Source organism: Hylobates moloch, unplaced genomic scaffold (genome assembly GCF_009828535.3).
Source record: "Hylobates moloch isolate HMO894 unplaced genomic scaffold, HMol_V3 SCAFFOLD_3, whole genome shotgun sequence".
In the NCBI taxonomy this organism is placed as follows: Eukaryota; Metazoa; Chordata; class Mammalia; order Primates; family Hylobatidae; genus Hylobates; species Hylobates moloch.
The window spans coordinates 164,764,104-164,791,248 of NW_026652278.1; the positions used below are offsets into that span (position 1 = coordinate 164,764,104).

Here is a 27,145-nt window from a genome sequence, read left to right on the forward strand (position 1 = left end):
CTATAAGGTCTGACTGCCTGCGGGGTTGGGCAAAAAAAGCCATATTTTTATTCTTGCAGAGAGCCTACAAATGGACATGCAAGTAGGGAAGATATCGCTAAATTCTTTTCCTAGCAAGGAATATTAATATTAATACCCTGGGAAAGCAATGCATTCCTGGGGGGAGGTCTATAAATGGCCACTCTGGGAATGTCTGTATTATGCAGTTGAGATAAGGACTGAGATACGCCCTGGTTTCCTGCAGTACCTTCGGGCTTACTAGGGTGGGGAAAAGCTCCGCCCTGGTAAACTTGTGGTCAGACTGGTTCTCTGCTCTCGAACCCTTTTTTCTGTTGTTTAAGATGTTTATCATGACAATACGTGCACTGCTGAACATAGACCCTTATCAGTAGTTCTGCTTTTGCCCTTTGCCTTGTGATATTTGTTAGATCCTTATCAGTAGTTCTCCTTTTTGCCCTTTGAAACATGTGATCTACTCCCTGTTCTTACACCCCCTCCCCTTTTGAAACCCTTAATAAAAACTTGCTGGTCTGAGACTCAGGTGGGCATCACGGTCCTACCGATATGTGATGTCACCCCTGGCGGCCTAGCTGTAAAATTCCTCTCTTTGTACTGTCTTTCTTTATTTCTCAGCTGGCTGATACTTATGGAAAATAGAGAGAACCTACATTGAAATATTGGGGCAGGTTCCCCCAATAGAGACCTACACAGCTGAAATGAAATGATTTGCTTTTTCTTAATAAATTTTCTTCCATCAATCTTGAAACTGTGAGAAAGTTCAGTTAGGTTTTTAAGAGAAAGGGCTAACCTTAAAATAAGCTAAATTCTAAATGACAATAAGAATAATAGAGAAACTGAAGTAAAAAAGTGGGAATAATCCAAGGGAAAGGATAATTTTTAAGTTATTTTATAGCTGAATCACTAGTCAGTTGAGCTCAGTGCTATGATGGAACAATGAAAACCTTCTACTCTGAAGAGGCCTTTCTTTTCTACTACATATCGATTTACTTTCTCAGAAACACCAAATATATGCTGTGGTTATTAAAACAATAGAATTTAATTACTTTTTTTAATCCAAAAAAATTGTTTCAACAGTGTCTATCTACAGTTATTGTTTTACTAAATTTCTTAAATCTTATGTCACATAGTAACTATTTTGTTTCTTTTACTTTGTGAAATTTTGTCCTTGAACTTTAATGTGTATGTATACATATATGTATATATGTATAAAATATGTATATATGTATAATATTATATGTATTTAGTATTACATATTATATGTATTATATGTCACATATATATAAAATATGTTTTGGATTAGAAGGCCTTTGAGGTATCTATTTTTTATTCTGTGCTACTCTATCTTAATGCTCATGATTCAGTGATTTGGAAACTGGTGGTGAAAAAAATTAGTACAACTGAGTCACTCCATGACCTTTCATTATAAAATAAAATAATGAGACAAACACAAACTGTTTTATTCCAATGAATAATAATCACACTTTAATATAATAACAAACATACAATACGTTAAAGTTAGAACACTACTTTGATAAGACAATCATACTCAAGCTAAAATACAAGGTACAGATATACTGAAATTGTAAAGTGACCATTTTAATCTTTGATATTTACTTCTCTTATTGGCACAAGACTAATAAGATAGATGTGTTGTATTACTCTTACAATCTAAGACTTCTCCTCTAGCTCAGGGAAAATACTGGTGGAAACCTGTTTTACCCAAAAGCAGCTTTAACATCTGTTTAACCAGGTTATTCTATAATAAGAACTCCATTTTAATGCACATTATCCATTACAAATGTGTGAGATAGTCTATAAAACACACATTTAAAGGTCCCTATCCACATAGAAAACATTATTTAGTGAATATGCTACAGCTTTATTTCTATGTTTGAAAATCTCAACAAATATTTTAAATCACAACTGATTTTTTTTCTTTCTGCCAAAATGCAAGCTTAGTGATCTGGGGGTCACATACAATCATAATTTATTTTCCCATAGTCTGGAAGTTAGCCAAGAAGTCAGAAGAAAATAAGCCCTGGGTTGTTGAAAACAGTGGTCAAAATATTTACTTTATCAAAATTTAACAAACCTATAAAACTTACCCAAAGTTGCTTTTGTTTTATAAAGAAGTTGTATGTTGATTATCTTATTTCTAAAATCATAATAGACCCTGAATTACAAAAAAGGCATAAAATTTTATTTATGTTTTTTATTGCACTCAAGTATAGTTAAAGCTGAAGAGAATAAACGTAGTATTTACCCTTGCAGAGGACTAGCTTAGTGATATCTTCTTTTATACAATACTCTCTTGCTATTACTTGCAAATACAGTATACTCTAAGCCCTTGTTTTGGGTAAAAAGAATTAGAAACAGTGCGATTAAGTTCTCTATAGACATTTTTTAAGGTCTCCAATGTGTTAAATGGCACCCACTCTTTAAAAACTCCGCAATTTGAGTTTTTAATCTTCCATTTTTTTTTTATATCTTTGGACTGATTTGATGATCCCCGGAATATGATCCAGGGCCTGTTCGTCAATTAGATATATAGTTCATTTTCTTAAGTCCAAGCATCACTAGCTATTGACAATTTCTGAAATGGAAGAAGGCTGGAGTAATATGCATATAACCGCCTTGATAAGAGATCATCAGGGGCTACTCCTGAGAAGGAGGCAGTCTTAAAATAGCCTTAGAAGGTGTGTAATGTTCTAAATATCTCAGGGTGAGAGGGCGGTACTGACCTTTCACCCTATCATTTTTCTGTAACAAGTCCACGTACTATGGAGAAGAGAAGTGACTTGTGAGTCCTTTGCCAGGGGTAAGCAGGTGGGCAATTTATCTTTATGAAGTGGTCATTCTAATGACCAGTGGACATTCAACATAGTGGATTTCCTGAATGAACATCATCTTGGTTTCAGAATGCATATTAGTTGCTCTTTTCTAAGCCATATTCATATTTTATGTCAATATCAATGACAAGTTAGCCAATTATAATAGCCAAAATTAAAAAGTTAACCCATTAGTTGAAGAACATAGACCTTTTTGAATATAATATGAATAACTTTACTAAGAGCTTTATTTCTCTCCAATCCAAAAGAAAACATAAGATAGAGACTTTATTATTTTTTTCCTAAATAAACAAGAGGGTATATTGAAATAACAAAAAATAGATATTATAAATATGCTATAATCCAAAGACAGCATAAATGATAAAACAATAGTACTAATACACTTAAAATGAAAATTGATATTTTACTGCTTCCCTGGGTGATCTCACACTCACTTTTACCCTATCTTTAGCATATTTTAATATGAACTATTCCTTAAGCAAAAAAAATAGAAATTTTGAGTTTCAAGATATTTAGAATTACTTTACTGTTTTATCGATACTGTAAGAAATTCTTCAGTAACGTTGGCAGCTGGAGCTGTGGGATAAGGTGCAATCTTGGTTTTCCTATGTAGCTTCGGATACAGAGTCGGCAAAGTTGGTAAAGAGAGCTTGGGGTAGCTACAAGAAGACATGAAACTATTTGTTAATTAAAATAGAAATGAATTTTTTATGTTGTAAGGTACATAACATAAAACCATAAAAACTACAATACTTTGTAGTAAACCTAGGATAGTATGGCCACTATACTAGGGAAATTTATGTAAGCAGTTATATTGCTTTTATTTATAAGATCTTATTATAATTGAGATATATTCCATATACTTTCTTTAAAACATTATAATCCTCAGGCTTAGGAAATAATTGTTGAATTTAAAGCCTCAGAAACAAAGTCTGCTTTTTGAAGGAGATATAAATCAAAAGTCCTGAGAAGTGTTACGCACTAAAAGGGGAGATTTTAAAATTAAGTTTAATGTTTACCCTAAAAGAAATATTATAGGCCAGGCACGGTGGCTCACGCCTGTAATCCCAGCACTTTGGGAGGCCGAGGCGGGTGGATCACAAGGTCAGGAGATCGAGACCACGGTGAAACCCCGTCTCTATTAAAAATACAAAAAAAATTAGCTGGGAGCGGTAGCGGCCGCCTGTAGTCCCAGCTACTGGAGAGGCTGAGGCAGGAGAACGGCGTGAACCCGGGAGGCGGAGCTTGCAGTGAGTCGAGATCGCGCCACTGCACTCCAGCCTGGGTGACAGAGCGAGACTCCGTCTCAAAAAAAAAAAAAAAAAGAAATATTATAGTCCCTGGACCAGGATTAAGAAATCCTATTTTAGAACAAAAGTCTCAAATGTAAAAATATTTACTAATTTTATTTCTATAACATGTTATAGAAGGTTTGTGCCCTTATAAAATGGGGCATGCTCCAAATATAAATCAGCAGATATTATACCAGAACTGCATATAATGCATTACCAAAACTAATTGAATATATTTAACCAAAAAAAAAACGATAGTTTAGGTAAGATGAAAGAGGAAATTAAAATTATCATTTTTTTTTTTTTTTAGATGGAGCCTCACTCTGTTGCCAGGCTGGAGTGTGGTGGTGTAATCCCAGCTCACTGCAACCTCCGCTTCCTGGGTTCAAGTGATTCTCCTTCCTCAGCCTCCTGAGTAGCTGAGATTACAGGCACGCGCCACCATGCCCAGCTAATTTTTGTGTTTTTAGTACAGACGGGGTTTCACCATGTTGGCCAGGATGGCCTCGATCTCTTGACCTTGTGATCCACCCGCCTTGGCCTCCCAAAGTGCTGGGATTACCAGTGTGAGCCACCACACCCAGCCGATATCTTCTTTATAGATAAAACCAAAGTTAAAAATCATCTGCTTTCACAAATAATATTCCACATTTTATGCCATTGTTACTTTCCATGCCAACAAAAACTCTCTCACTTTCATCTATTTTAGGCAAATATATTTTTGTTTTTGTAAGTCTCCACATGTATTTTTCTTACCTTCATGTTGAAGCAGTATTCTTTCCACCATACTGCTAGACGTAGCTACATCTATAGGTCGCAGAAGCTCTGTATTTTTGGCATTGATATCTGCTCCAAATTCTAGCAGTAAGTTTACAATTTCTGTGCTGGATTGTTGAGCAGCAGCGTGTAATGGAGTATCCCAATATTTGCCTTTCTGTACATCAGCACCTACATGTAATAGGGAGTGAAGATAAATATAAATAAAAATTATTAAATAAGCCAGATGCCTCAGTGGGGATAGAAAAGGAAAGGCAATAGAGGAAGGTTACTAAGGGGACTTCAACTCTATTTGTTATGAGTTATTTCTTTATATATATATACAGTATCTACATACACATATATGCCTCCTATGTACATATACATATATATAAACTGGGCACATCTGAATAGGAGAGGGTACATACATTTGTTATGTTACTCTCTGATACTTTTCTGTATGCTTGAACTATCATAATAAAATTCTTTTTAACTTTTAAATGATCCCCAAAGTAATCATATTAACTAATATTATAAAGAGTGCACAATTAAGTTCATTCGTTTTTATTTTCATCATGGTTGATAGCTTTTAGAATTATTCAGGTGCTTATTTCTATTATTCTTTTCATTTATTTAAGGCAATGAAGCTCTTTGGTTTTCTTGGGAAACTCATGAATATGTGAGCTATTTAGGTAAAGTGTATATAGATTTTCCTGCCATTTCTCACTTATGTAGTTTAAATCAATAAGTATATAAAGATATTGAGCCTTTTAAATCAAAAGGCACATTGATGATATCTGCATGAAAGGAAAGTTTTTAAAAATGCTTATGTTAAAATACAGCCTAAAGGCTAAATTACCTATTGCATACTTACTTTATCCCAGTGCAAAGCCTGGCACATGCTGGTCATTCAATGCATTTGCAATAAATAAATGCTGTTTAGTACTGTTAAAAATAACCATCCCATTTTCTGGTACATAAACGGTTATAACACCAGAAATGTCTACCAATAAAAATGCACAAGTTCTTTTCGACTTTGTTTTCCGATACTATCTTTAAAACTAATGATGTCTTTACGAAGCAGTACACTTTAAGTGTCCCTTTATGGCCCTTCTGCTCCTTTCAAATTTCAAGAAATGTAATCATTTTCAATATTTTTAAAACAAATATAAAATGTTTAGTGAAAAAATTATATTCCATAACAAAATTTCCATAGAGAAAGCATAAACTTTGTTGGTTATGTCAATTTTATGGAAGAAAAGGGTCTGAAAATAAAAATCAATCAACAATTACTAACAGTAATATATATATATAGAGAGAGAGAGAGACGGAGTCTCATTCTGTCACCCAGGCTGGAGTGCAGTGGCACGATCTCGGCTCACTGTTACCTCCACCTCCCGGGTTCAAGTGATTCTCCTGCCTCAGCCTCTCGAGTAGCTGGGACTACAGGCACATGCCACCACGCCTAGCTAATTTTTGTATTTTTAGTAGAGACAGGGTTTCACCATGGTGGCCAGGCTGGTCTCAAACTCCTGACCTCAAGTGATCCACTTGCCTAGGCCTTCCAAAGTGCTGAGATTACAGGCCCATATTTTTTAAAACCCAGCATAAAATGTTTGGTGGAAAGAATAATATTCCTAGCAAAGGAACAAAAGGCTCTAAAGCAGGGGTGTCCAATCGTTTGGTTTCCCTTGGCCACATTGGAAGAAGAATTGTCTTGGGCCACACATACAATACACTAACACTAATGACAGCTGATGAGCTAAAAACAAAACAAAACAAAACAAAAAAACGTATAATGTTTTAAGAAAGTTTATGAATTTTGATTGGGCTGCATTCAAAGCCATCCTGGGCCGCATGGGGCCCACAGGCCGCAGGTTGGACAAGCTTGCTAGAAAGCATAAACTCTATTGATCATACAAAATTCACGGGAGGGAGAACATAGCCAAAAAATAACAATCTGTCAATGACTATTAACAGAACTCATGTCTAAGACTGAGTAGGTGTAACGAGAATGAAATAGTAGATGTAGACCCTGCTTGCAAGAAATTTCTCAGTTAGCTAAGATGATGTGAGTAGTGCATAAAAGGGCTACTAAAAATAAAGGTCAGCATTTATCAGGGATCAAATGATTCTCATAAACAATAAATAGCATAGAACTCCATTTACTCATTTTATTTATCTTCTAAACATCTATCACGAGAGGATAAGAGAGAGGAACCATGCTAGAGAAAAGAGGGATGGGAAAAAAAGGTATGATCCAAATCCTAAGGGGACTCTGAGTCCTATGGTAAGTGGGACCACTATGGTCTCAATGGGTTAGAAATGTTTTTCAGGGGACTAAAGCTGAATTTACTTGAAACAAGCCTTGAGGAATTGATTTGTTTCAAGTAAGTGGAAAAGGGCAGTAAGTCTTTTCAAGTAAGCAGGACAGAAAGTACAAAGTCTAGAAAAGTGCATGAGTTTTTAGGGTTAGCAGAAGATGAGGTTGTCCAAGCAGTTACTATCCTGAAAATTTCTTTTGATGGATTTGTTCCAAGATATATACATACTTGGCAACATCACATTCAATCTTGAGGATCCTAATTTTATGACCTAAAAGTAGAGCTTTCAGAATCCATTACATAGCCAAATATCTGCTAATGTAGTGCATGTGAAATAGAGATTATGTATCTATCTGTGAGCTAGGAAGCCGACTTACCAAGAATGAGGTTTTTTTTTATTGGTTCTCTATTCATGTGTGAAAATGCTTACAGTAAGAACATTTTTTAGCAATGAGATCTAATTTTTAGATGCTCATTTAGAGAAATAACTGCTTTTGTGTATGGACAGAACGGAAGATGTTTTAAAGGAAAATACCAGCATAAAGAAGCTTCCAGACGCAATGGAATTGCTGTGACATACAAGCTACATAGAGAGGAGTTCCCAAATGAGGAATGTCTTGGTCAACATCTATGCCCCAGGATATCAGGATGTCAAGACATTCATGGTGACCTGCCAACACAAAGTAGAGGAGTTTAACTTAATGCCCATCCACCCCACACCCCTCACCCCAGGCTTCCCCTGTGGTGTCATTCATTGAAAGATCAACAGAACACAGCAGGTTGCTAAAGAAACTTTCTCCCCTTGTCACTTAATCCCAGAACTAAGTTACCTTTACTGGCAGCCTCATGTGTGGGGGATGGAAGACATGACTCCAGCTGGGCTTTGGCGCCATACTCCAGAAGCAGCTCTGCACAGCTTGGACTGCCCTGGGAGCATGCGTTGAATAACGGAGTCACGCCATCTATCGTGATTGCATTTACCTAAACCAAACCAAAATATCCAAAAATAAGATTCATAAGTCACACATGATTAACTGACTTCGTTATGCATTTTCAAAAGGTATGTGATTTGCTAACAGAAATACTTGGGAAAATGTGCACAGTAAATATGACAAAGTATATTTTGCTCTTACGCATTAACAAGAAAGGCTGTAAAACAGACAGAAATATGATATGGCAGATAATTCACTGGAATGGGAATAAAACTAGCGGAAATCATGAAAAAATGCATGCTCAAATAGCAAATAAGATCTAATTCAATGATTAGATACTTTTCAGTAAGAATAAAAATGAAGAAAAAAGTGTAATGACGATGAAGTTGTAATGAAGCCACATTGCTAAAGTGGTAAAATTGGTAATTCTATTTCTGAGACTTTATTTAAGGAAAATCATCCAAAAGATGGGCAAACGTTATAGACCTAAAGATGTTCATCGATTGCTATTTAGAGTCATGAAAGCAGGAAATAACCTACAGAATAGTCTATATTATGATGCAGCATGCTATCCATTTATGCAATGATTGGAAATCCTTTTTAGAGTGCAATAAGAAGGCTAAGGAATTCAAGAGCTTTATTTTTATTCTGCTATTTTTGAAAACCACCGAGAATGAAGGAAAGAAAAGTAAAATGAGAACTCTGCTGGATTCTCTCCATCAGTAGATGTTAAATTATTAATGTTTTGAAAGGTACTTACATTAGCTCCTGCTTCCAGCAGAGTTCTGGCACATGCCACGTGATCTCCAAGGCAGGCTTCATGCAATGGGGTGACATGGTCTAACGTTACTGCATTTACATTATAACCCTAAATGTGACATAATTTTGAAAGGTGAGCAAAGAGTTACATACTTAAAAAATCATCTATATGGATGTCACTAGAGAGTGATGTATTTTAGAGATCAAAGAATCTCAGGCAAACCAGTTTCCAGTTTAGCAGGATAGGCCAGTTCAAATGCCATAAGGTCAATCCATTGTCCAGACTCCTTAGCTCTGTTATTTTGGCACCATCATGTCTGGACCCAATAATGCCTTAAGTATTCAGTTCAATAGATTCTGGCACATTTTCTTTAAATGTTGCTTTCTTAATATTTTTTGTCCTTATTTTGTGCTTTGTTTTGTAGAACTAAACACTCCTTTTTGTTTTGTAGAACTAAAGACTTTTTTTTTTTTTTTGAGATGGAGCCTCATTCTGTCACCCAGGCTGGAGTGCAGTGGCGCGACCTCGGCTCACTGCAAGCTCCACCTCCCGGGTTCACGCCATTCTCCTGCCTCAGCCTCCTGAGTAGCTGGGACTACAGGCGCCAGCCACAATGCCGGGCTAATTTTTTTGTATTTTTAGTAGAGACAGGGTTTCACTGTGTTAGCCAGGATGGTCTCGATCTCCTGACCTCCTGATTCACTGATCCACCCGCCTTGGCCTCCCAAAGTGCTGGAATTGCAGGTGTGAGCCACCGCACCCGGCCGACTTATTTTGATTGAGGCTATAAAATTACAGGTCAGCCAAGAATGGGAGAAAAATACTCTACATTATAGTAAACAGTTTTGTGAACTTTTGTGCCTAAATAGGTATGATGAAGTTGTGTGCTGGTGGTTAAGAACTCTGACTACAAAATCAATTAGACTTGGGTTTGAAGTGTGGCTCCATCATGAATAGTTTTAATTTGGACAAATACCTCAACCTCTAAATTTGAAGAGTATCATGACAATTAAATGAGATGATGCATGTAAAGCAATTATCATTATAATGCCCAGCATATGAAGACACTATTTTATTGTAATTATTCAATCAAAACTAAGTAAACACTTTTTCACTGTATTCCAATCAAACTCAAAATATCACACTAAAATAATTAAATACTATTAGGATGTGAGATTGTTTACCTTCTTGATATCTTTGGTATTTCATTGTCTATTGACAATCTAAGCACTGGAACAGGAAGAACCTCAAAGCCAAATTCTCATAACGTATTACAGATCACCAAAATCTGTAACACCAATATAGACATGAAGAATTTTTAAACGAAGGCAAGAAAACATAATCTTTTCAAAGATTTTGAGTTGGCTAGCCAGCAGTCAGACTTGGGTAGCTAATCCCACACTGCCACACACTAGAGGGACTGGATGGCAGAAGCACCTGAGAAGGCCAAGACTCCCTTTCGCGTCGGGCTCTGGGGACAGCCTCTCGTGATTCTTGGCAGAACTATCAGTGGATTAGAGACACACACTGAAAAATATCCTAAGACTGCTCTTCTTCAAAGAACCGCACGGCCCTTTCTGAGGAATTACCCTTTAGAAATTGTTGACCCCTTTTTAGTGTTTATTTTCCTCCCATCAAGTGATGAACAAAACAAAACAGTCACATGGTTATCACAGAACTGGAAGGCCCTAAGGAAGTGTCTCACTCTACAGATGAGAAAAGGAGGCTCAGGTAGGTTGTGGTTCACCTCAAGTGCCAGCCTAGGATCCAGGTCTTGAGACCCAGGCAGTGCTTTTTAAATTGGGCAACGCGACCTTTCCTTTCTTCGTAGCCATCTGAGAATGTTCTTTCTCCTTGAGACTGGGAAACGCTAGAGCATGACTTCCAGATCTGGATGTGCATTTGATTTTTTTTTTTTTTTTAGACGGAGTCTCACTTGCTCTGTCACCTAGGCTGGAGTGCAATGGCGTGAACTTGGCTCACTGCAACCTGTGCCTCCCGGGTTCAATTGATTCTCCTGCCTCAGCCTCCCGAGTAGCTGGGACGACGGGAGCAAGCCACCATGCCCGGATCATCTTTGTAGTTTTAGTAGAGATGGGGTTTCACCTTGTTGGCCAGGCTGGTCTTGAACTCCTGACCTCAGGTGATCCACCTGCCTCCGCCTCCCAAAGTGTTGGAATTACAGGTGTGAGCCACTGTGCCCGGCTAATTTTTTTATTTTTATTTTTAGTACAGATGGAGTTTCACCATGTTGGCCAGGCTGGTTTCGAACTCCTCACCTCAGGTGATCCACCTGCCTCCGCCTCCCAAAGTGCTGGAATTACAGGCGTGAGCCATCGTGCCAGCCTAGCTGTGCATTTGAATCACATCAGAAGCTTTAAAAAAAAAAAAAATACCCAAGCCAGAGTGTTTTCTGTTTCAATAAGGATTTGTGTTTTTCATTTTTCCTCTAGTGAGTCTGATGAGCAGGCAAGTATAGAAATGATTGTCCTGTAGTTTTGTTAGGCAATTGCCCGTAGCATATTACAGATCACCGTAATGTAAAAGAAGATTGCTTTGGCATCTGATCTGATGACTTCTTTTTGGATATGTTATTATTGAACTAAGTCTGTAATTAGCTGCACATATTGTGCAGAGTTAAGCATATTTAGAAAGCTCAATCAGTAACACATAAATTCAATCATTACTTCTTTAAATGTCTATCGATGAACAAATATGCTGTTTGAGAAATTTGAAATACTAAGACATACAATTATATCAAAATATTTATAAAAGAAGTTTCAAAGGTAAATGAGAAACTATTGACTTCTCTGACATGAGTTAAAAGGGCAGAAGTAAAATGTAAGCAGTTTTATTATATTTGGATTGATTTGTTTTGACCATGTTCTGTGCACATGGAAAGGGGGTATATTTTAAACTATATGTAATTATATTACCTGTGATAATAATGTTCTCAGAGCAAGAAGACGACCTTGACTTGCTGCTTCATGTAGTGGTGATCGATCTGCCCAGGAACCTGTCAAAAAAAAAAAAAAGAAAGAGAAAAGAAAAGAAAACAAAAATCTATGAGTCAAAGTGAATCCTAGTAGACACAATCAATTCCAAGGTCACATAAATTATTCACACTCAGTGTTCAACAGGGTGACCCAGATACTTATACTGTACATTAGGAAATTTGACTCTTATTGCAGGAAGCAGATAGGCAGTTCCCAACATGAGCCACGATGCATGCTCTGGAATTGACCCATCCCAGACTTACTGTGCCTTTTTTTATTTTTTTATTTTATTTTTTAATAGATGGAGTCTCGCTCTGTTGCCCAGGCTGGAGCGCAGTGGCATGATCTCAGCTCAGTACAACCTCTGTCTCCCACGTCAAGAGATTATCCCACCTCAGTCTCTCAAGTAGCAGGGACTACAGGCGCACACCACCACGCCCGGATCGTTTCTGTATTTTTAGTAGAGACAGGGTTTCATGTTGGCCGGGCTGGTCTTGAAGTCCTGACCTCAAGTGATCCATCTGCCTCGGCCTCCCAAAGTGCTGGGATTACAGGCGTGAGCCACCGCCCCCGGCTTACTATGCCTTTTGAATTATCTGCACTCACTATTACCCCTAGTGACTCACTGGCAACGTTTTTCTTCCTGACTTTATGCTTGGCTGGCCTAGAGGTCTTAGTTCCAGAGGGAGGAATGCTTCCGCCCGGAGATACAACAATGATTCCATTGCCATGGAAGCTGAGAATGAGCTCCTCCTGCCTCTGAGTCAACGGGCTAAGAAGAAGGGAGTTATGGTGTTGACTGGGGTGACAGATCCAGAAACTGGACTACTACCCCACAATGGAGCTAAGAAAGAGTGTGTCCAGAGTACAGGAGATCCTTTAGGGCATCTCTTAGTATTATCATGCCCTGTGAGTAAGATCAAAGGAAAATTACAACACCCAATCCAGGCAGTACTATGAATGGCACAGCAGGAATGAAGGTTTGGGTCCTCTTGCTGGGTAAAGAACTATGACCAGCTGAGGTGCTTGCTGAAGGAAAAGGGGTTACATAATGGGTAGTAGAAGAAGGTAGTTATAGACACCAGCTATGATCAAGTGACAAGTGACAGACATGAGAACTATAATTGTCATGAGTACTTTCTCCCTATTTTGTTAAGAATATGTGGGCATTTATACATATATTAAGCAAATCTATCTTTATTTTCATTCCCTTCTTATTTCTTTATAGGTAACATAAGATGTACTGACTTTTTAAATCATATCAGGAAAGGAGTAAACATCATCCAAGAACTTTACCTCTTCTTCTGGAGAAGGGATTAGAGCGTTTTTTTTTTTGTTGTTGTTATTGGCAGGATAGTAATATTATATCTGATGGAACCATTACCTTGTTGCTGCACTTATTTTGGAGATTAAGTATGGCTTAAGGAGATGCATATAGGTGCCACGTTGACAAGGGGTGGATTAGTGATGGTAAATTTCAGGTGTCAACTTGACTGAATTAAAGAACACCTAGAGAACGAGTAAAGCATTGCTTATGAGTATGTCTGTGAGGGTGTTTCCAGAGGAGACTGTCTTGTGAGTAGGTAGGTAGCTGAGTGGAGAGAGCTGCTTGCAGTATGGATGGGCACCATCATATGGCTAGGGGCCTGGAGAGAACAAAAAACCTCTCCTGGAGTTGGGACACTCTCCTCCACCTGCCCTTGGACATCAGAACTCCAGGCTTTCTCTGACTTTGAAACTCTAGGACTTCAGTGGCCCCCTGGATTCTCAGGCCTTTGGCCTCTGACTGAGAATTATATTGGCTTTCCTGGTTCTGAAGCTTTTGTACTTGGACTGAGCCACGCTACCACATCCCAGGGTCTCCAGCTTGCAGACAGCTTGTTGAGGGACTTCTCAGCCTCCATAGTCATGTGAGCCAATTCCCCTAATAAATCTCCTCTCATATATCTACGTCTTTCTCTGTCTGTCTATGTATCTATGTATCTGTCTATCTATCACCTATTGGTTTTGTTTCTCTGGAGAACCCTAATACACCTAACAGAGAAGAGGAGAATTAAGGTCACCAGATCAGCCACAAAAAAGTTCTGTTTCATGTATTTTCACATTGAACCCTCCTCTCAATTTTGTTTTGTCCTTTTAGCAGGAATAGCAGCTTGGATGCCCACCTCGCCACACTCCCAGCTCCTTCTGCTATTTCCTGTGGTCCCCCCACCCCAGCTTGCCCGGGCTCTGCGGTGCAGGGGCTGCAACATGTTGCCATGGAGGGCAAGTAGCTGAGCCCCGTGTCTGAAGTGGAGCATGAGCCCTGCTTCTGCACCCAAGCTCTCCTGAATGACTCTCAACAGTGTCCTAGTGGTTAAGCATTCTATTGCCTGGTGCTATAAAACGGGTATCACCATTGTGATAAGGAAAGACTTCCAAGGCAGCTAGTTATCTCCCCTGCAGTAAAATACTCTGCATAAACCAAAAGGCAAAACAAAGAAGACAGTGCGTGGTCATGGCAGTCAGGGCCAGGAGCATCAGCTCTGGAGTTGGACCACATGACTCTCTAAATCATTACATTTCATCTAGATTTCATTTCCTCTACTTGAAGATGGAAATAATAACTGTATATACCTCAAGGAGACACGAGAAACTAAATCAGATAATATACATTGTGCTTAGACTAGTGTACGCACATAGTAAACACCATTCAACATTACCTGCTGTTACCATGACTTATAAGTCAAAAGAGAGAAGACAGACTCTGCCTGCTTTCCCTTAGGATTTGTATTTCTGAGAAAATTCTGTAATATTACCAGATACAAAGGGATTGATGACTGGTAAATGACTTCTGCCCTCTGCACCAGGCTGGAGTAACAACGATCTTAACATTGAGAAAAACCAACTTATTTAATGATAACCTGATTGCCTAAATAAAAGCAGAGAACGCTTACACAGTCCTCACCATATGCCAGGTCCTGCCCTGGTTGCTGGGCATAAATTTACTTGTTTTATCCTCACCCTGATCCTTTGAGGTTGGCGCTATTATTATCTCTGTTTTCCAGGTGAGGAAACTGAGACAGGCAGAAGTTAAATAACTTGCCTAAGGTCACACAGCTAGAAAGCGGTGGACGTAAAATTCAAACTGCAGCCTCCTACCTGCAGTGACAATACTTTTCACACTCTCTCTCTCTCTCTCATGCACAGAGTATGTGAAACATTTTAGCCAGTGTAACAGCATACATCTCTCTGGGACATTTTGTTCCTGTCATTGATTTCATTACTATATTTTTCCTTCTAACACCCCCTCCAAAATAAAACCCTTCAGTCTAAATAGAAGTTTTATTTCATTTTATTCTTAGCAAAAGTAGGCTATTGCTTGACAAGATAAAGTTTATTGCAACAAGATACTATAGCAATAGTGCAGGAATATTGTAATCCATGCTAAATTGTAAGTAAACAAATTAGGGAGGCAAAGGCTAACTATGATTCTAAGTTTTAGCAAGATCTTTTTAATTTAGTGGGATGAAAATTGAAAGTACTTTTCTCATATTGGGTTCTGTTTCTTAGATTGTCAGGGAATTTCTATTTCTACACCGTCTTTATTAATCATCTCTTACTATTTTAAAATATAGTCTGTTTCATTCTGATTCCCTTTCAGCAAATTTCTTCTGCTCCCTGATTTCAAGAGAAAGAAAGACAATGACAGTTAAGTCTTACCACGTATTTATAAGAAGAAAGGCAATTCCTTGAGTATGTCCCCGAAATGATAGAACTCCCAGCCAGTTTCTTGCACTGGGGTTTATCTTGAATTACAGAATAACGATAATTGAGGTTTACAATTAAAGACATTACAACTCCCAAAAGAAGATTAATGTATACTTTCTCTCTCAATAACAAATGTAAGTTTCCATCTAATGTTATTTCTCGCTTATCTAGAAAAATTAGTAAGCCAGACACATAATTCTTTTGAGTTTTCATTTGCAACAAGTTACTGTGATTAGCTTTTGTGTATTACTTCTTTCTACTGTGTGACCGTTCTATTATATATTCAAGGCAGAATTGCAATAATGCACACCAACAAATGTTTTTTGGCAGGACAAAAATTGGTGGCAAAGTAATAACTTATAGGAAATTGGAACACTGTGTTATCATCAGGTAATATGCAAACGTTATCATCACAAATAATGTTCTTTTGGGGAAAGCATTTTGCCAGTTCCAGCCTCTAAGATGACATCTGATGCTTTAAAAATCATAGGCATCTGTTTGTATGATCATTAAACAACATGATTGCAGAATGAAATTCTGCAGAACTTCAGAACATATATCAATTTTTTGTGAATACTTAAATATTTAAGAAAATATAAAAATTATAATACTAACTTTGCAAACAGATTGCATATGTGAAGCCACTTTGTTCAGTTTAATCAGCAAAGCAATAATAAATTAATAAAAATTTTAGTCATCAATGCCTAAATGTGTTTAAATTTAAATAATCACTTATAATATTTATAATGATCAGTTTCCCTCTTGTATAATAGTATATTTCATTATCCTTAATTTATCTCTTAAACACAAGTGCTGAATTATATGATGCCTACCCATTATCCCTGCCTATTTTTCCACTGTCACTAGCTAACAGGACAATTAACCAGACGTTGTTGGGAATGGTAAAGGCCTAGAGACACGGCCTTTGGGATTCATTCTGGACTCATTCCTTTCTAGTGTATTATGATGACCTTTAAGGGGAAGTAAAGCTGACAATATTTGTAGCTGAAGGGTACTTGATATTCCTTCCAGCCAGCTCTTCTCCCTTGCATACTAATGTGTTTGTTCATCAAAATGATTGTATTAGTCTTCTGAACAATTTCAGCATTACTCGCTGGGGTTGAGAGAGAGAGAGAGAGAAGGAAAGGATTATTTAGAAAGCAGGCCACATAAGGGACAAAATAAAGAAACATAAGTATCCAAATCCCATCCCCCTGTTTCCCCACAGGCTGTCGCTTAGCTTTCTGTCCCCACTGCCATTTTCTTTATCATCCAAACTTAAGTCCATCAAGATGAGGAAAAAAAAAAAAAAAACTGAAGCCAGATATTACGTATGTGCACTTGCTATTATTTCTATTAATAGGACCTCCTTTGGCATGAAAAAGTTTAATGTCATTGTCATCCTCAGAAACGTGTTTTGAATGTTGGATGAGGGAGCCCTTGGCCCATCTTGTAGGAACAAAGCACATGCTATCATTTCATGAACTGAGCTCTGCTCGCCTGCAAAGGGCCTTGCAATCTCTCACTATTCCTTGAAGAAGGGGGTGGGAGTGGAGAGCAGAAGGAGGAGAAGAAAACAGAGAGCAGGAGGAAGTGAGAAATGGGATCGGGTGTAGGAAAAAGGCTGAGGGGCTGGGCAGGCCTGGATTGGCACCTCAGCTTAGGACAGTGGCCTTTATAAAGTCATCTAACCTCCCTGAGGTTTTGTTTCCTCATCAAATGAGAAAAAAACAATCCACGAAGCAGGATTGAGGGAGGATTAGAAATGAGCATGTTAAGTGCCTGCTCTCTAAATGCACAATAAATAATAACTAGCATTATTGGCTAAACATAAGCTGGCATAAGCTGGTAAATGGGGGAGATTTTAATATGAGTTTTAGGGAACAATCTTTTCCCCCAAGATAGGGAAACTAAAGTAATAAATAACATCATTTATTGACCAAAATATTTTTGTGTGCTGTCACCTTAATTAAATGACATAAAACAATTGAGTGAGTTATAAATATATATAAGCCAGCAACCAACAACTGCTGTTACATTTTTTCTTTCTGAAATAAGAAATGAAGCTATATCAATCTATTAAAGAAGTAATTTCTAGAACATGTATACCACTCAATGAAAAAGAATATTTTTATTTGTTTTGAACTCTGTATTTATTTCCCTGTAATTTATTTTCTTGTAATTCCTTAGATGAATTTATGTAACTAAATGAGAATCAAAGGATACTACAATGTATATCACATTCCAATTTCTGTATGAACTAAGTTTTCACACCTTGTTTTTCCCCTTCAAAATCTGAAATTTAGCAACTACGTATTTCTATCCAAACATATTTAATATTAAATATCTTATCTTTCAATATCAATATGCTTTATATCAGAGAGATTTATGAGCCATCTCAAGACCAAACAAGATATAAACATCTTTATGTACAACTACTTAGTAATTTTATAATTGTGTTAGACTTTCATTGAGTGTCTAAGATAAAAGCAATGCAACCCTTATTTTACAAAATGTGTAATTTAACTCTTTAGGATAAATTATTCAGTGTGAAATTGTTTTACAAAGTGTCTGTAACTTTCACCATGCTAATCAAATTCCTAGTTATTCTCTCTCTGTAGCTACACAGGAGGTGGCTCTGACTATATTTAGAAGCAACTCTTGTTCCCAGACATCTGGTATATAATTTACAGGGAGAGAGCCTGCCCTGTTTTGTAAACACCACATTGCTAGAGAAAAACACTCACATTTTTATATCTATGCGATTTTGTAAGGTTTGATACCATACCTAAATCACCATCTCCCCATGGCACTTCACACCAGCCACTGTCGAGGTAAATCCGACTCATACTTTTTTTTTTTTTTTTTTTATCAGCAAGAAAAGAAAAAATCACTTGTCATTTGCTAGTTCTGTTCGGCCATTTTAAGGAGCTCCAAGCTCCTTGTAATATGACTGTCAGGCTCCAAAAAAGAAAAACAGCTTTTGAAAAGGTGATTTATTTCCAAAATTGCTTTTTCTTATTGATCACTCCTCTTTATTTGAGAAACTGCTGGTCCTAACTTATTTTTTCTCCTTACAGTATGTGCCCTGAATTGAAATAAAAGCACTACAATTAGACCTCTGTCCATGGCCATGGAAAAACCATACTATTGTTAAAAATGTCTTTGTGGCCGGGGGCTGGTGGCTTATGCCTGTAATCCCAGCTGCTCTGGAGGCTGAGGCTGAAGGATCATTTGAGCCCAGGAGTTTGAGATCAGCCTGAGCAACACAGTGAGAACTTGTCTCTGCAAAAAATAAAAATAAAAAATAAAGTATATTAAAAAAAATTATCTGGGCATGGTGGCGTGTCCCTGTAAGTCCCAGATACTAGGGAAGTCCTGAGATGAGAAGATTGCTAGAGCCCGAGTTTGAGGCTGCAGTGAGCTATGTTCCCAATACTGCACTCCAGCTTGGGCAACAGAGTGAGCCTCTGTCTCAAAACAAAACAAAACAAAAAACAAAAAAACAAAAAAGTCTTTACCTGCTCCCAATCTTAGAACATCCCATCAGCAGAAGCAGGATGTGGACTCAATAGAGAGCTAGCTTAGCAATGGTGCAGAGTTTAGCCACACCTGCTCTTCCTCAGTGTTCTCAAAATAGGAAAATTAGGGAATTAATTATAAGGAGAAGGAATAAGCAATGACATTTCATATAACATGTTCATTTCAGTAAAAAATGGCAATAGCTTTTTTAGATCTCTTACTATTATATATATATATATACACATATATATATACATATATATGTGTATATATATATGTTTTTTGTTTTTTGTTTTTGAGACAGAGTTTTGCTCGTCACCCAGGCTGGAGTGCAATGGTGCGATCTCGGCTCACTGCAACCTCTATCTCCCGGGTTCTAGTGATTCCCCTGCCTCAGCCACCCAAGTAGCTAGGATTACAGACATGTGCCACCACACCTGTCTAATTTTTGTATTTTTAGTAGAGATGGGGGTTTCACCATGTTAGTCAGGCTGGTCTCAAACTCCTGACCTCAGATGATCCACCCACCTCAGCCTCCCAAAGTGCTGGTATTACAGATGTGAGCCACCGAGACTGGCCCCTGTAAAATATTAAACCAACAATCGTCTTCACAATGGAGGTGGATTTACCATGAAGCCAGTGAAACCCTTAACCTGCACAGACTCCCCTTCTAAGACTCTGTCCCTAATTTCATGTTACTTTTCTTAAAGGAGCCCCCAAAGTGTATACAGTATAAGCTTCAGACTTGACAACATCTAGCCCATCTCTACTCACAAGTTTATAAGCAAATTAAAAATCACCAGGCATTTACTAGCCTTTATTGTATACTGTCAGACAACCACAGAGCCACAGAAATCCTTGAAACATGGTTTCAAGGGAAATAATGTCTTGCACCTCAATGCATTTCTAAAAGCCAACATCTTTCTCTTAAGACTAGCTATTTCTTTTTCACTTCTCTATTGGTTTAAACAGTGTCACCATTTCCCTCCATCACCTGTTAATAATCTTATGGTCGCAAATTTAAGCACAATAATTTTCAAGCTATCAGCTATCTCAATTAACTATTACTGATCACTGGTGCCATGGATAGAGCATGCTGGATTTAACTATAAAATAGACCCGAGTTCAGATTCCAGCATAGATATTTACTAGTTATGTGACCTTCGGCAGTTAACATCTTGAAACTCAGTTTTCTCAACTGTAAAAACAAGGATGAGTCTACCTGCCTCACTGAATTGTAATGAATGTAAAGTACTTACACAGTACTAAATGCATTTGAAACATCACAAATACAAATACATCACATGTATTTGAAACATCACAAATACAACCCAAATTTCATTTTAAACAATTACTTTCATATATCTTCCCCATCAGCTTTTAACTACTAAACAGAAGGAAGGATAACTTATTTAAGATAAAGATGCTTTATCTCATCTTATTCCTCTTGGCTATATATCTGTAGGAGATAAAAATAGATATTGTCAAAATTTAGTAACAATTATTACATGCATATGGATTACTCTAATCTACATAGCTCCCACGCTGATCTCTCCCACAAATTTCAGTGCCACATGTTAAAATTTACTTCTGGGGATTCACCTAGATATTTTCCTGGCATCTCAGTACATTTTTAAAAGCCAACATCTTTCTCTTAAGATTAGCTATTCTTTTTTCATTTCTCTATTGGTTTAAACAGTGTTACCATTTCCCTCCATCACCTGGTAATAATAATATGGTCTCAAATTTAAGCACAATAATTGTCAAGGAAACTATATATATTGAGTGTTTTGTATGCTTCTTTGAAAGGAGTCAGTTATTTTTCGCTGAGTGTTTTTTCTGTTGTTGTTGTAGTTTCTTCTCCCACCTTGAGTCCACATCCTCCAAGCTCAGTCTTTGCATCTATCTACATTAACTCTTGAGCTCCCTTCTAGTGCCATGAACATAAATATTATCCACATGCCGATTACCCCAATTTTAGGTTTGGCTATTCAACTTCTCCACTTGAATATCTAAATAGGTAATACAACTTAACATGTCCCAAACTGAACCCTTGATTCGTTACTCCTAACTTCTCCCGATCCGCAAATGGCAACTGCACTCATCCAGGTGCTTCAAGGCCAAAACCCTTTGCATAATCCTTAGTTTCTGTTTCTCATACCCGCCAGGCCCACACCAGGAAGTCATTTTGCCTCTATCATCTAAATGTATCCAAACTTTGTATCTCAACCTCCACTACTACACCCTAGTCCAAGCCAGCATTATTCTCATCTGATGTATTGCAAAAGTCTCCTAACTAGTCAGTGTGTTTCTGCCCACGCCCTTCCAGTAGTCTGTACTAAACATGGGAACCAAAGCAATCCTTTGGAAGTTAGAAAGAATCCAGTGGCTTCCCTTCTCACCTGGAATAAAATCCAAAGTCTCTGTCATGACCTATGAACTCTCCAGGCTCTGATCTCGGGTTCTACCCACTTTTTCCTAGGCCCATCATCCTCATCCAGCCATACTGGCCTCCTTGCTTTTCCTTACACAACCTTCTGTTTGCTCTTTCTGAAGTACTCCTTTCTGAGACACACATCACTTGTTCTCTGACTTTAGTGCTCTCTGAAATATCACCTTATCAGAGAGGCCTTCTTGACAACCTTCTATTAAAAAATCCTCCCTGTCCCTTCCCCAACATTCATTCTTTGTCTCCTTTCCCTGCTCTACTTTTCTTCTCAGCACTTATTACTAGAATGTTAGACCTTAAAAAGAGAGACTCAGTTGATTTCATTCATTACCATATCCTCAATAACTAGCATATCAGTGAATGTTTGTTGCATGAATGAGTGCTCAAAGTCACATGATCACACCCAAATTCATTAGAACCTTGTCTGAGCGGCCGTATGGAGCTTTGTAATGGGGTTAAAATCAAGGGCTGTGAAAGGAGGCATATCCAAATCGGACTCCTGACTATCACATATTGGCTCACTCTGTTTTTTACACTGCTAAGTTTCAGTTTCCTCATCTATAAAATGGGGGCAATCATACTTACATATTCTAGTTGTTCTAAGGGTTACATGGACATGAGAAGTGTCTAACACAAAGTGTGTTCTTAAGAAAATCAATGTTACGATTTCCATTGCATTAAGACTTAGGGGAATTAAATGACTTGCCTCAAGTTATAAACAATAACTGACAAAGCCAGGAAGAAAACTCGGTTCTTTTGAATGTCCAGTTGAAATTTTAGGGTACAATATTCTTTTCAACCCTAGAACTCATAGGGCACTTGGTGGACTGTTATTCCATAATGAGTCCATAATAAATATAACTAGCAGAGTAGACAAGTGAAGAGTTACTTCAGTAAAAGGAAGAATTGTGGAATTGTGTTCTCTATATTTTCATATAATAATATGTATATTTGAAATAGTAGTAAAACACAGCAATACAGTACTATTAGCTGTAATACCTTATTGATTATAAAAGTTGTACATTAAATAAATGAAATTTGACATACACAAGAAATCATAGTGGTTATTTCTAAATACAACCATTATAAACATTTTAGGGTATATCTTTCCAACTTTTTTCAAAAACACACATTTTTTAATCAACATACAATCATACTGTTCATAAAGTTTTTAACTGATTTGTTTTCATTTAAGATATCTCATGGTCATTGTTCTATGTGAAAAAACATAGTTCTACCACAAGTGATTATGATATATTGATATGTATTTAATCATATAGCTAGAGCATTATGTATGTATTTATTTATTTATCTATCAAATGATGTTTAGGTGGCTTTTGGTTTTGGGAAATCAAACATTATTACTTATCTTTGTGAATAATTATCTGCTTAGGGTAAATTCCTAAAATTTTGACACATACCATCAAATTACCTCCAGCAAGACTGATCCTACTTACATTCTCATTAACAGCACTGGGAAAATGTAAAGCTAAATCTAGTGAAAGTTTGCTAAGACTTGTCTTTTTTTTTTTTCTTTTAAATCAAAGCATGGGGGCATATTTTTAATTACATTTTTTTCTTCTACTTTTTTTAAGAGACAGAATCTTGCTCTGTCATCCAGACTGGAGGGCAGCGATGTGATCATAGCTCACTGCAGCCTTCAAATCAGGCTCAAGCAATCCTCCTGCCTCAGCCTTCCGAGCCACTGAAATAACAGGCATGTGCCACTGGGCCTGGCTCTGTATTTTCAGTGTATTTAAGCCATGTCAAAAAAAAATTGCATAGAAAGTTGGATTTTTAACATAAAATGATAGCTTATTTTCAACTTCCTTTAGAGTCTCTATCTGCATTGAAGATATGTGAGACTCATCCAAGTGAATTAGTTTACTTAATTTTTTTTTAAAATTTTTGCTATTGCCACAGTTCTTTTTTTTTTTTTTTTTTTTTGAGACGGAGTCTCGCCTGTCACCCAGGCTGGAGTGCAGTGGCGCGATCTCGGCTCACTGCAAGCTCTGCCTCCCGGGTTCCCGCCATTCTCCTGCCTCAGCCTCTCTGAGTAGCTGGGACTACAGGCGCCCGCCACCACGCCTGGCTAATTTTTTTGTATTTTTTTTTAGTAGAGACGGGGTTTCACAGTGGTCTCGATCTCCTGACCTCGTGATCCGCCCGCCTCGGCCTCCCAAAGTGCTGGGATTACAAGCGTGAGCCACCGCGCCCGGCCTTATTGCCACAGTTCTATTATGTTGCTAATGCCTGCAGTTTAGTGCATAGTTAGGTAATCTACCCTTAATTTAAGAAATGACAGGATTGTCTTTATTTCTATAATAATTGCATTCCTTCTGGACTTTAAGGACCATGAAATGATGAGACTATTTATTGCTGCTCCCTGCCTCTAGCACAGTGCCTAGCACACAGTCAACACTGGATAGGCATTTGTTGAAATGTTGAACTGTCTTCTTTGTAGTCAACCACTTTTTCCTTGCTGGTATATTTCTCAATTTTGTTGTTAATTATGTTGTTAAAAAGTAATAAAAAGGAAACGTGTATTGGGGCGGGGAGTAGGGATCCAGTTGTTTCTCAAACTTTGAAATAAATTATAGTGTTTTAACCTATTTGAAAATATGCTTTGTATATTTGAAAAACATAATCATTTATAATAACATTCTTCAAGCTCCAGCTATTACATAGTAAATATAACTCTTAGAGTCTTGGGGGGCAAGAGTCATTTTATCTCTGAATCTGCATTTTCGACACTTAAATTTATCATCTGTCATACTGGTGTTCTACTAACACTTATGCAAATGTATGGATATTCCTTTTTAAAAATAATTCCTCCTCTTTGGTACTGTGCTCATTCTTCTTTCTATCTTTCATAGTTTTCAATCATTATAATTAATGACTTCATGTCAGAACACTTTTAGGAAGTTGCTCTATTCATTTTCTTGCCTAAATCATCCTCCTACTTGATATCTAATTTACATGATTTAAAATTTCCATATTGCCTGTAAACAGTCTTTTCCTGCTTAATAGCATCTTTCCTTGTTTCCATACCAACTTAGAAACACCTGCTGAAACAGAAAGGTAAACAAACCAGAGTCTAAGAGTTTGCAGTCATGTTTAATATACAGTCACAAAAATGAGTCAGCCGATGCAGTTTCCATATACGAAAAGGCAAGAATACAGAGCAGTCCTTTGCCATGCCATACATGTACATTTCAATCCGCATTCTGGAAAGCACCCGAAGTTTAAAGTTAGTATTTGCAAAAACAGGCCAAATATGGTTTATTTCAGGACACCGACAGATTTGAAATGGCTGCTATACTAACCTTGACTGGTCAGAATACCCCAGCTAGCTTTTCGTTTAGAAGAACATTCCTCTATACTCGCTAGCCTTCTTTTCGTGAGGACCTGCTTAATGCAGTTCATTTCAACAGCAATATCTGCGGACATAGTTTGGTTGGCGTTTTTTGTCTGTGACAACCAGGTGTCATAAGTGCAAATGCTCTAGCAAGAAGAAATATCAGCGTCTGGATTTCTAACTATTTTTTCCTTCCCTTCAGACTTTCACAAAGGTTCCTGTGTGCTAACTTGAGAATGTCTTCAACATTGAACTCTATTCAGAAACACTTGGAGCAGGGCTGGTAGGTGCAGTGTGGAGGATGGGCCAGAAATGCTGGAGCATTTTCTATTTTTAAAGCAGAGACACGCTATAGCCGGAAGTCTTTAACTATTTGTGTGATATAGAAAGTAAAAAGTGGGTATAATTGCTTTTCCTAGTCGAAACAATAGAAATGAGCTCTATCATTAAAAGATGAAAGCCTATTTAAATAACCTACAAATCAATCAAATGTAAAATCGCCTGTTGATAATGACTGCAGACATAATATTGCAGTCAGAAAGCTCAGTAGTGATCAGTGACTAGGTTAGCCTTTCTCCTTCATCCTCAGGAGTAAGTATGAGATATGCCTTAGGGCTGGGCGTGGCAGCTCACGCCTGTAATCCCAGCACTTTGGGAGGCCGAGGCAGGCAGATCACCTGAGGTCAGGGGTTAGAGACCAGCTTAGCCAACGTGGTGAAACCCCATCTCTACTAAAAATGCAAAAATTAGCTGGACATGGGGACGGGGCGCCTGTAGCTCCAGCTACTCAGAAGGCTGAGCAGGATAATCACTTGAATCCGGGAGGCAGAGATTGCACCACTGCACTCCAGCCTGGGCGACAGAGGGAGACTCCGTCTCAAAAAAAAAAAAAAAAAAAAAAAGTGCATTACGGTCAGCTGGTAGCCAGCTCATGTTTTCATTTTGCAAGGATCTAAGTTTAGAATTGGCTTCAGTACAAAATCACAGTCCTCTTATTTATATAGGCACAGTTCACTATTGTGATTTTTCTAGAGGTCATTTCTAAATCAAAAGACGTCAGCAGTCAATTTAAGTACAGCTGAGATTTTTCACCCTAAAAGGCAGAGGAAAGGGTAGTTGGCAGGATGAGAGGAAAAACCAAACATGTGCCTGGTATTTTTTGCTGGCCTATAAAGTTGAAAAAGGCACACAGTCTATGATGGAATCAAGAGCAGCGACCGAGCTATGATAGGACTCCAAGGATTAAGTGAGCTGGTGATCACCTTACAGAGTATTAACATACTGAAATGTCTTGCTGAAATATGGTGGTAGATTCTGTTATCTATCTTTTTTCATCAGTATTTTTAAGGCTCTATCTTCTGCTAGTATACAAAAGGAAAAAAAATTACTGGGGTTATTGTCTTCATGTAACAAGCCAAGTAAGAGAAAAAAAATTATGACTATAATTCTTTCCTATGCACTACCCTATTAACATTTGCTGCCATATTACATTGCCAATGTTTACCTCAAGTTATCACTAATGAATACCACACATATCTTTTCCTTATCTTGAATTAAGTTCTAATCCTACCAGCTGTTTGTGTGACCTGGAGCAAGTAGCTTAATGACACCATAGTTTCCTTCTCTATAAAATGAGGAGCTTGGATGTGACCAGATTCTATGACTAACGCACAAAGGGTAAGAGAGTGCGTGAGCTGTAGACATATTATATTAGCACAGAAGAGGCTAAATATTCCCAATGAAACTGAAACTCAAAGCCAGCTTGACCCAGGCTATTTGTATGGGTGGCACATTCCTAGGTGAAGTTAGAAAAGACTGAAGGGGCCTATTCAGTCCAGTATATTTACATGAAGCAATTGTCATTCACCACTGGCTCTTTGTCGCCTGGTTTGTACTCATAAGGGGATTACGGTAATCTACACAAACCATACAGTAACAGTAAATTTTAATTTTTGTTTCAAATTAAATTAATTAAAAGAAATTTCAATTTTAAGCTTATACTTATTCTGTAACAACAAAAGCTTTATGCTTTTGAATAATGCATATTGCTACAGAATGCATAATAATGCATAATAATATTCCTACAGAATAAATGTAGGAAGTTTTATCGTAAGTATTGTGACAATTTTTGTTTTA

At 37.6% G+C, this 27,145-nt stretch overlaps 1 protein-coding gene across 3 annotated transcripts in view; it reads right to left on the minus strand.

The window, feature by feature from the left end:
- Nucleotides 1-3,379: 3,379 nt before the first annotated feature.
- Nucleotides 3,380-27,145, minus strand: part of ASB5 (ankyrin repeat and SOCS box containing 5) — a 97,745-nt gene continuing 73,979 nt past the window's right edge. For all 3 annotated transcript variants that reach the window (XM_032148952.2, XM_058436902.1, XM_058436903.1), the window contains 6 exons: nucleotides 11,871-11,950; nucleotides 8,935-9,042; nucleotides 8,073-8,223; nucleotides 7,778-7,912; nucleotides 4,919-5,110; nucleotides 3,380-3,529 (listed from right to left, as the gene is read on the minus strand). In XM_032148952.2, the coding sequence (XP_032004843.1) occupies nucleotides 3,402-3,529; nucleotides 4,919-5,110; nucleotides 7,778-7,912; nucleotides 8,073-8,223; nucleotides 8,935-9,042; nucleotides 11,871-11,950 (794 nt within the window). In that variant the 3' untranslated portion in view covers nucleotides 3,380-3,401. The remainder of the gene's footprint in view (nucleotides 3,530-4,918; nucleotides 5,111-7,777; nucleotides 7,913-8,072; nucleotides 8,224-8,934; nucleotides 9,043-11,870; nucleotides 11,951-27,145) is intronic.